The 10,721-nt window shown below is 38.2% G+C and overlaps 1 protein-coding gene across 1 annotated transcript; it reads right to left on the reverse strand.

Moving 5' to 3' along the window:
* Positions 1 to 1,537: 1,537 nt before the first annotated feature.
* On the reverse strand, positions 1,538 to 8,684 carry psmg1 (proteasome (prosome, macropain) assembly chaperone 1). The gene is made up of 7 exons (XM_071526349.1): positions 8,462 to 8,684; positions 7,323 to 7,429; positions 6,292 to 6,437; positions 5,883 to 5,945; positions 5,249 to 5,447; positions 3,327 to 3,457; positions 1,538 to 1,708 (listed from the first exon to the last, which is right to left on the reverse strand). The coding sequence occupies exons 1-7, from the start codon at positions 8,578 to 8,580 to the stop codon at positions 1,631 to 1,633; spliced, it is 843 nt and encodes a 280-aa protein (XP_071382450.1). The 5' UTR covers positions 8,581 to 8,684; the 3' UTR covers positions 1,538 to 1,630.
* Positions 8,685 to 10,721: the final 2,037 nt, after the last annotated feature.

Genomic DNA, 10,721 nt, shown 5'->3' on the forward strand with positions numbered 1-10,721 from the left:
GGATGGTCTGCCGCTTGTGTTTTGGCGTTGTCCTTCTTTTAAATTTTATGGCGGTTGGCAAACAACTTATTGGCGCATTACTGCCACCTATGGCCAGGAGTATGAATCGGTAATGTGCTATAAATCTATCTAACCAAAACTATCGGCCTCAGCTACCTCAATCTCCCCTGACATCAGTGCATGAATATTGTCTCGGATGCCAATTCCATATATAGTTTGTTTCTATTCACAATGTATTAAACCCTGTCAATGACTGCTAATATATAATATTTGGTTCTTCTCATTAACATTTTCCCTAAACATTTCTAAACTTACCAACTAGCATTTCTGTTCTGACTGCATCTTTAAGCTCATCTTCACAATCCAAAAATTCTTCTGACAGGTTTCCATCTACCAGAAGTTTGAGAACATCTAGTAAAAGTAAAAAAAAAAGTAGCAATACAACAATGTAAAGATACTCCATTACAAGTAAAAGTCCTGCATTCAAAATCTTACTTAAGTAAAAGTACATAAGTATTGGCAGCAAAATGTACTTAGAGTATCAAAGTAAACGTACTCATTAACTGTCCCCATTTAGAGAGTTATATTTTTCATAAATTATTGGAATATTAATACTGATTTATTGACATACATGTAGGCTACATGTAAGCAGCATTTTAAAGTTGTCAACGTGAAGCTAATCTTAACAATTTAGCTATACTTTTGGGTAGTCTAATCTATAACAATGCTATTTTAGTTATTTTATAAAGATGATCAAATGTTTTAAATATAAAATATTAATCTGAAAAGTAACTAGTAACTATAGCTGTGAAATAAATGTAATGGAGTAAAAAGTACAATATTTCCCTCTGAAATGTAGTGGAGTATAAGTACAAAGTAGCATAAAATGGAAATACTCAAGTAAAGTACAAGTACCTCAAAATTGTACTGAAGTACAGTACTTGAGTAAATGTACTTAGTTACTTTCCACCACTGCTAAACTGTAACATTAGCCTAATTACATATGAATCTCTTGTAATATGATATAAAATTGTATTTTGTTGTCAAAACATTATCATGTAAATTAATTAGTTAGCTTTATATCTTTCCAGAGCAATGGAAACTGTAACATCCTCCATGTTTCATCAGTTATCAACTTAAAAAAAAAAAAAATCCTGTCAACCCTATTTATAGATTAAGTATCTTATGTTGAAAATTATTTATTTGAATATCACTTCGAACTCATTAAACAAAGACCTTCATGAACATAAACGTATCTTTACAGGATGAAAAAGTCACTTATTTTTCTCTCTCTGACATGCTGCTATGGTTATTTTTGGTTATCTTTGGTTATCTATGGTTACTGGAATTGATAATAAAGACCTTTTGTAAGAGAACCCGCTCTAACAAAACTATGGCACAAACAATTTCAGGTGGAACTGATATGAGCATAGTCTATTCATTAGTGTAAAATTATAGCTGTTTTATGTGTGCACTTTGTGACAATGCTTTATTTCTCTGACAAACCGATCAAAAAAGCTCAACTACTGACAACACATGTTTTCTTTAATTTTATTCATTAAAAATTGACATTATCTTACCACAGGAAAAGAAACAAAACTACACAGCATAGCTCAAGTCATGACCACTTTCAGATATAAAGATTACTCTGAATGTCACTGGCTTTCACAAACTTGCGAAGGACATCTGCACTTGGAAATGGCTCCAACTGGGGAAAGAAGAGCAAAGCATGAGATTAAAATACTGTAAAATATTGTAACAAATGAATTCAATGAAACAGTTTGTTTTTGTTTTTTTAATCCAAATGTGACAGATTCCCATCTTTGAACACGACAATATCACAGGCCTTCCAACTTTCAGAAACTTGAAGTCAACTTGTCCAGCACAGCAAAATGTCAATGGAGGAAACCAGACTGAACCAGCTTATTTACATGTTGCTCAAACTACACGTGTTGGTCAAAAACAACACAAATATTCCCAGAGGAGGACTTGATTTTTGGGGCCAGCAGACCAATACAATGATGAATCTCACTAGCAATGTGATCAGGACCAAAACAAGAACCTCTATCATGCTTGAGAACAACGGAAGATGATACAACAGAAAATTCAGTAAGAAAGCTAATATTTGGTTTAGGGGCATGATAAATAACCCATGCGACATACTGGGTTATCACAGTCGACTTTAGAAATACCGTATTTCCTCTAATATTGGCCCGGGCCTTTATTTACCTCAACTGCAGAGGGTACCAGGCCTTTATTGGAAGCAGGCTTATATTAGAGACGGGCCTTTATTTCTAATTCCCTCTGTTTGATAAGTATATTTGCTCATATTTTAGTACGAAGCCTCCTTGTTTTCTGATCTGCTTCTGTTGGGGTTCGTTAGGTAGCCGTTTTTTTGTTACTGCAACGCATTACCGATAATTATGGTAATAGACGACGGCACGCTCCAGAGACTTCCACCGGCCGAGCCGTCTTGTGGCATACTGCCATCGTGTGGCACTTGTACGTTACTACAAACTACAGTTACTTTATATAACAGGCACCACCGTTGTTTTTTCCTTTGTTTTTTTCCCCAGCCTGTATTTGGGGCCGGCCTTTATTTGTTCATGTCGACCACGGCCCCGGCCATTATCGGAGACCCGGCTTTTAATTGACTACCGGCCACTATTAGAGGAAATACGGTAGGCAGTTAAAAACTATGGAAGTCATCAGCAGAGATGGGATTACAAATAGTGTTTATTGAAACTACAGCAAGGCCCTTGCCAGGTCTAGTGAACTAGGGATTTCAGAAAACTCTAATTAGGTGGACAAAGCTCCGCAAGAGGGCAGCAGCAGCAAAGGCTCCATAGGCTTAAAAATAGAAAGTCCAGATTTTGGAATGTAATTAGATAAGAACAAAAGTGTTATTTGACAGAAATATAGCATTAAACAACACTATATTAACTGAAGTGTTGACAGTATATGATTGCAGGAAATATGGATCAAGTTATTAGAACTGATGGCGGTAGGGCGATAATAATAGCGTTCCACGGGCCTATTGTTTACCATTACAAGGATCGAGGACGAGGCTGTATTGACGGTAGGTGGGCACACAGAATTAATAGCAGGGTCATGTGACATAGAATAAACGGCAGGGTGGTGTTGTATGAAAAGAACATGGAAACAAATTACCAACATTCATGTCCATTACATGTCCATGGTATACACAACACATACAAGTAACTAAGACAGGAATGTTACAAACATGAGTATAATTATCAAAACAAGCGCGTAATCTGTGATAAACTGTGACCAGTTTACCCTCAGACTTTTAAAATGCAGCTCACCTGTATGGACTTGCCAAGCCTGGTCAGCGCAGGCTTGTAGGTCTCCATGGTGATGGAGTCAGGGGTGATGACATCACTGTAACACTGGTAGGCGATGGTGGGGATGTGGTGGACCTGGCAGTGGCTGAGCACTGACAAAACAGCACAAGAAAAAATCATGCAACATTACTTTCAAACAACCATGGAATGGTCAAAATGAATGAAAATCTGTCAATGAGGATAGACATGAGGTATGTCTACTCTTATTTCTTTCTCAATGATTACTTGGAAAACATTAAAGGATAAAGCTGGTGTTTTTTAATGCATTTCTTACCGTCAACCAAACCTATGAAAATAACAAAATCAGCAATGAATTTGTTTTGCAAACAAGTCTCGTCCATGTAGCCCAATGCCCAGTAAAGCCATGTCCCAGCAGCCATAGAACTCCATTGTATTAAAAAAACTATTAAAAACACGTCAAAGAGCCATGGCAGCATATTTCGTCATTGCGATGCACCGGGCCAGCTGACTTTTTCTTCAAACAACTTAATAAGCCGGCTGTAAACACATTTGCGATCTCAGGAAAGTAGTTCCGTAGCACCTAAAATAGTCCCCGTCGTAATGAAGAATTTGTTCCAATTTGAATTTGATTTGGTAATAACTACAATAGCCTGACTTTTCATGGTAACAGTTAGCGATTTTTAAAATTGAAACTAGGCTACGTACACACTGCAACTAAATACGGTTGTCACTCCTCATTGGAGTGCTTAATCCTGTTACATTTCAAACACAGTTCGGTTATTAAGGAGAGTGACAACTGCATTCTACAACCGAACTCACTCCCTGAAAATTCAGGTATTGACAACCGAATCTGAGAGCAGATTCGGTTAGTCCGAGTAGTGTGTACCAGAACCGGACTGGACAACTGGTTATTACGTGACGTAAGGTGCAAAACGTTACGTAACATTATGACCATTAATTTGAAAGACGATTCTCAAATTTTCTATCCAGTCTGTTTCCTCAACATTGCAGTTGTTCCTACAGTTCTGCAGTCTTGCGCCCAAATGTTGTGGTTTAAAGTGTCAAGTTCATGCGGTGGAAAAGAGAATATGACGCTATACTGTCAGTGGCCGTTGTTATGGACAAATTGACGCCTCTGGTTACTGGTGTTACTGGTGTCAAGTAAACTGAAAATACAGGCAATGGTAGCCGCCATATTGGTCTGAAGTAAACATTACTATGGTTACAGACATTACTTACAACCATCGCGAGATCGGACGAGTGGAGTGACTCCTGTTACCCATACATACACAGTCTGGTAATTTTACGCCACTCTGCTCCAGTGTGAACCAAACATATGTGAATTCGCTCTTATTCATGAATTCAGTTGTCACTACCGAATTCTGGCAGTGTGTACGTAGCCATGTCTTTGTGAGCTGTATTTAAAGGTTTGTAGCTTACAATGGGAGCCAATGACCTCTGGTTTGAAAGCTAAAAAGTGTACATGGGAAGTCGGAAAGTAATGGGAGTACAGCAAACGCATTGTCGATTTTGTTATTTTCATATTTTCATTTCATTGTTGACGATAAGAAATGTATTTAAAAACACCCGCCGTATCCTTTAAGACCCAGATTCACTGAAGGTTTGTGCACGGAAGAGCATGCTATAACACTAAAATAACCAAATCAGAATGCCATGCTATTTACAAAACAACACCAACTCCCCCAAATAATTGGATCACAATATAAAAGGTGGCATAAAGACGTTGCACAAAGAGTCAGAATGGCTGCTATCATTGCTGCAGACGCAAGTATTGTCGAGAGCAAGTCAAGCAAGCATGGGAAGAGGGTTTTCCATCCTAGAATCTCAAATCAGATCAGGGAACACTCCCAAAATCGCAGCCATCTCTTTAAGTCACAGTCAGTAGAAAAACGGTGCTGTACCTGCAGCTGGAAGTCCAGTGACCATGTTGGGCTGCTCCAGTGACGGGCAGAGGGCCTGGCTACTGGACGCACTGGTCTGAAGAGAGCGAAGGAAGGGGACGGAACTACTGGAGATATAGTCTGGTGTCTTGTACTCAGCCACAGGGCTATCTGACAGCACCATCACATTCAGCCCTCTCTGCTGAAGACAGCCAAATACCTACAAAAGACAGAAAAAACCTCAAGACACCAAGTCTACTGTATTCTATTCAACAATACCTTGGATGTTACGCTGCGTTCCAGAGATGTCGGAAAGTTGGAATTTCTGACCTCCTACTAGGAAAAATACAATGGAACAACCATTCCAAATCTGAATTCCAAGTAGGAGCCTGATATATTAGTTTGCCAATGTAGCGGGCAAATATTGGATATTAGATATCAGCCAGTCAATGTTGTCCCCCTCCAAAAACATATAAACAGTCTATAAAACCCACACATTTTCTATGGAAGTTATTATTTATTCAGTTAGATTACAAAAATACTGGTATTGGCATCGGCCTTCAAAATCAAATATCGGTCAAACTGTACTTCCACATGAACCTTTATGTCAAGTAGCTATTATGTCTGTGGCAATGAATGAGTTACATAAATGTACCTTTTCAGTCCACTGAAAAAGCTGGTCTTCTGCAATGTAGCAAGTCACTTGGCATATCAAGACCTTCAAAAGGAATGTAAGAGAAAGTTTATGCAACTTCTGTTTGAATGAAGTTTGCTGTTTACTCATGAAAGACATTTGTGTTTCAGACAAACATACATACATAGGACTGTAACACAGAGATGATAACAATTACCATAACTAACATGTCCTGCCAGTGAATTTGACATCCCCTGATATTTGAACATTACAATGTGATATACGTCGTCACAATTTAACTGTTGCAGCACCACCTCATGATTTAGGCTGATAGACATATTTTTACATAAAAATCTAGCCTAGTGCAGCTTTAATGTCATTTCTAAACCAGACACACATGTTGAAGTGATTTTTTTAGTGAGTCACTCACTGAAGTGTTGTCCTTGTTTCTGTAGAACACACATGCTGACTCCTCGCTAGTTTGCCCACCGACAGCCTGAGTCCTCTCGTTCCAAAGTGATGCATGTCCTACTGCGTCCCAGTTTGCAGAGTTGAGAACATATACTGACAAAAACCCTGGTAAGAAAGATCCTGTCAGACTTAATCTGCACACAGTTGAGCAATATAAACATATTTGTACAAAAGTATGATGGGGAGCACCAAAACTGTGGAGAGAAGTCTGGGCATGTGAGGTAACTACTTACCTACTAAACAACTAACTACTAAAGTTATAACTTCTCTTCTTAACTACTCATTTCTTCTTTGCCTCAATAAGTCCTATGGCTGTTTATTTTACATACCCTAACAATGCTGTAATCCATACTTTTTCCAATGCTTGCCATTCATACATTCTACTCCAGTAGTTCTCAACCTTTTTCATATCAAGGACCCTAATTTAGTCCACATTAGGGCCATGGACCCCCATTTGATGAGAGATTTTGTCTCTCAGACCCAAATCTGAGAATATTTTTATTGTCAGATATGATTTTGTCCAGAATTCCATGACTATCTGTACTGTAGGTAGAGAGATACCAGTGAAACTACAATCAAAATAGTCATTCTAAAATGACAAAATAATGAAGTTTAACAATTCATCAATTTGCTGGAGACCCCCTGGAATGCCCTCAAGGACCCCTGGTGGTCCCCGGACCCCACGTTGAGAACCACTGTTCTACTCAACATGTAGAAATCAACAGTTGCATAAGTTTAAAACCCCCAATTTGCTATATTCTTGTTTATAATCTAATTTTATGTTTATATCCTATTCTTCCTTGCTTTATCATGTTACTCTTTTGCTTTTGCAACAGCCCAACTTTCCCACAGGAATCATTAAAGTTTCAATTTATCTTAACTCATCTTATGCTCAAAAGGGTTCATCACAGATACATTTGCATAGGAAAGCCAAAAGGGTTGACATATTCTGCTGACTTCCCACTCTCCCAGCAGCTGAGAGCCACTTACTGGCAGCGTTATGGCCCACAGCGAGGATGAAGTCTGAACACTGAAGCCGTTTGCTTCCAGACCTCAGCAACTCCTCGACTTCAGGGCTCCACTGCAGATGAACCTCCCTGATGAAAACAGTGATGTGGGTTATGGAACATTATGTTTCTCCTGAGAAGAAAAGTCATTTTAAAAGGTGCAATAAGAAAGATGTTTACTGTCCGCAGTGTTTCCCACACTTAGGCTTTACATAGCTAGGTTTGGAGGCCCATTTTAACATTTTTTGAATCCGTCCAGGACAAAGAAGCCATCCGCTATTGACTAACTAGGGCAGTGATTCTCAACCTTTTTCAAATAAAGGACCCCTAATTTAGTACACATTAGGGCCACTGACCCCCATTTGATGAGATTTTGTCAATTACAAGTCTATCTTTATTGTAGGTAGAGAGATGACAGTGAAACTATGATTGAAACAGTCATTTTTCTGCATTCTCTGATTGTGTTAACTTTTTGTGAATCAAATAATGGTGAAGTTTAACAATTCATCGATTTGCTGGGGACACCACTGAACTAGAGGACATGACTCTGCCCCTCCCCTCCTGCTGTATCATGCCACGCACCTGCAAGAAGGGGATGTAGGCTACACAAGCGCACGCGCTCCTCCCGTTGTGAAAACGAAAGTGAAACTTAAAATTCTACAATTTGCTCCAAACTTCATGTGTTCGTAATGTATGGACCATTGGTATGAACATGTGTAAAACTGCCCCGCACTGAGATAGAAAGTTAACATGAAACCTACATATTGCCCATGTTGAATTCCACTGGACACACTGCACACTGCCCCCCCAACCTCAAAATGGCAAAAAGTAATAAACCACTAAAAGCTCTATCCAAATTTGAATTTGGTTGACCTGCCACAAAGCTGCTGCTAAATGTAGTTAAATTACTGGTTCAATTATGTGTAGGCTAGTGAAACTACTAACCAACACAGATGTCAGCCTACATTAAATTGTTTATTTACATTTTAACTACAGAGCCATAATGGTTACAAACTATGGTTTGACATTTGTGTTGTATGTCCATTTATATTTGTTCAGGAATTAACTTTCTACTTCAAATTCAATCCCCTCCTGTCTCATTAGCTAGCTGGCTAACGTTACCTCTTCTCTTCCAGCTCTCTGCGGATTTGTTCATCTTCCTCGTTTTCATCAAAGTCCTCCTCGTCTTCCTCCACAGCTCGGGAATAAACTGACACAACCTCTCCGAAAAACGTAGCCATATTCACTGCTGTTCTAGAGCCGGTTTATTTAAAGTTATTCACTGTTTTAAGTTCGCAGCTACGGAGCCACACTGTGTCAAAGCTATCTTCTTCTTCTTTCTTCTTGTTTCATATTTTCAGCAGCTTGCACACTTCCATGTGTATTACTGCCACCCACTGGTCAAAAATAGATTATTTATATGAGTATCGAGGCTTCCGCAAGCCAGAACGACAACAAGGATACTTCCGGTCTGATTTTTCAGAATAAAAGCGGAATTTCTAATTCTATTAGAATAGTAGTAAATATGTGGAAAGTTCTTCTATAAGTAATAATTGTTCTGATAATTTTGCTTAAAGTTCCCTCCTACTTTTAAATAGAGATTTATAATTTTTGGTCTAGATAGGCTACACAGACTAAACATACACAGGTCACCTTTCATTGCTGCTGCACAAGATATATGTCTAATATGTCAAGATTTATGTCACATAAAAGACCTGTACTTTAACAACACTAACATTTAGGCCCAAGCAGTTTTAGAAAAATCATGGCAGGCCCTCAAATTTGGCCATACTGCAAAACTGTGACATTTTTTGATTAAATTAGACACTGCACATAAGACACCACACATACACAATAATCTCAGGTCAAGGCTTTTTCACAGAGAGATGTTTATTGTCACTGTTCCAATAGAAAGTGTGACTGAAAAAAAAAAAAGTTGTGGGTGTGACAAATTAGCTACAAAATATATAAATAAGGATAAAGTGTCAAAGGTGCAAGACAGAAGATGTAAAACAACTGCAGATCTTTCTTGGTCATGGTTGAACTCATCAGCTGCGGTCCCTCTGCATCCTTGCTTGCTGAGTCTGTTGGGTAGTTTGCCCAAGACAAATTAGCAGGGGCGGACTTAATGATTTGGGGGCCCTAGGCAAAGGCAAGCATGCGGCCCCCCTGAATTACAACTCTCTCGCTTATTAATCCATCCTTTCTATATGTAAACTTGGTTAGCTTTGCTTATTTTAATTTTTCAACTTCTCTCTCAGCTACTGATGCAGTGACAAGGAAAATGATCTTAAAGTCAACTGGCAAAATCTCACTAGAAGTGGAATAGCCCACTATAGCTTGACTGAGTAGGTGGGTGACCATGACTCCTGATTGAAGTCATTTATTGTAACAAAAAGAGGGGTGTTTTTCAAAAGTATATTTCTTTAAATTGATTAAAAATAGTTGTATTCTTGTCTTTTGTGGGGCCTTCTGCTGCTGGGGCCCAAGGCAGTCGCCTACCTTTGCCTAATGGTAAGTCCGCCCCTGCAAATTAGGCTACATACGCCCACAATGTAATTACAGAATTAACTCATACATTATACACTTTCACTTTTCACTCTGAGTGATGGAACTACATATCACAAGATTGCAGTCACACTGACCTTCAATACACAATCTCTTAAACACAAGTACAAGACATTTACAAACATCCTATTAAAAGTACTAATGTATATGTTATAAGAAATGATCATTCTCTTGTTTGGATGAAAAAATTGTGTCTGCAAACGGTGAGCTCCTTCAAGTAGTTACACCTGATGATATATATATATGATGATATGGGCTGATGATATATGGACTAAACCAAAATTGCGTATATTTAGGATGATAAAATATGAATATGGTACTGAGAATTATGTTGTATATAATTTATCTAAAAAGCAAAGCCACTTACGGTTGAAACTGGGCGGTATGTCAGTCTGGAAGAAGAAAAGCAGATTTGTTCAATGTGCTGTTTGACTGATGTAGAAAATGAGTTTCACTTTGATTTCTATTGCCCTTTTTACTGGGAACTGCGCAATACTTTGTTTAGTAAGATAAAAACAGATATTGATTTTGTAAATATGGATGATGCACAAAGATTGAGTTGGCTGTTCGCTTATGAAACATTTAGATTAGCTAGTCATCTGGGAGATGAGAAAAAAAGCTCTTTATCAACATAAACTGTAAGTTTGTAGCAGTTCTTTTCAGTGTATTGTTCATTTGAAACCTGTAATTTCAAATATGTTATTTGAAAGAATATAATAGTACTTTATAATGTGGTAATTTATTTATTTTTATTTTTTTGCTCTTATATGTATCACCGGAAGATGTATGTTTTGTAAAATGGTGGTGTCCTGTA

The sequence above is a fragment of the Centroberyx affinis genome, unplaced genomic scaffold (genome assembly GCF_046629955.1).
Source record: "Centroberyx affinis isolate AG114_WGS23_722 - 3 ecotype Tasmania unplaced genomic scaffold, CSIRO-AGI_Caff_v1 ptg001406l_1, whole genome shotgun sequence".
NCBI classification, from domain to species: Eukaryota; Metazoa; Chordata; class Actinopteri; order Beryciformes; family Berycidae; genus Centroberyx; species Centroberyx affinis.

Coding starts and splice junctions, on each gene's coding strand:
- psmg1 (XM_071526349.1), bottom strand. CDS start 8,580: ATGGCTACGTTTTTCGGAGAGGTTGTGTCAGTTTATTCCCGAGCTGTG. Junction 6,438..7,322: donor TGTGGGCCATAACGCTGCCA/GTAAGTGGCTCT, acceptor CTTTCTTACCAG/GGTTTTTGTCAGTATATGTT. Junction 5,946..6,291: donor GAAACAAGGACAACACTTCA/GTGAGTGACTCA, acceptor TTCCTTTTGAAG/GTCTTGATATGCCAAGTGAC.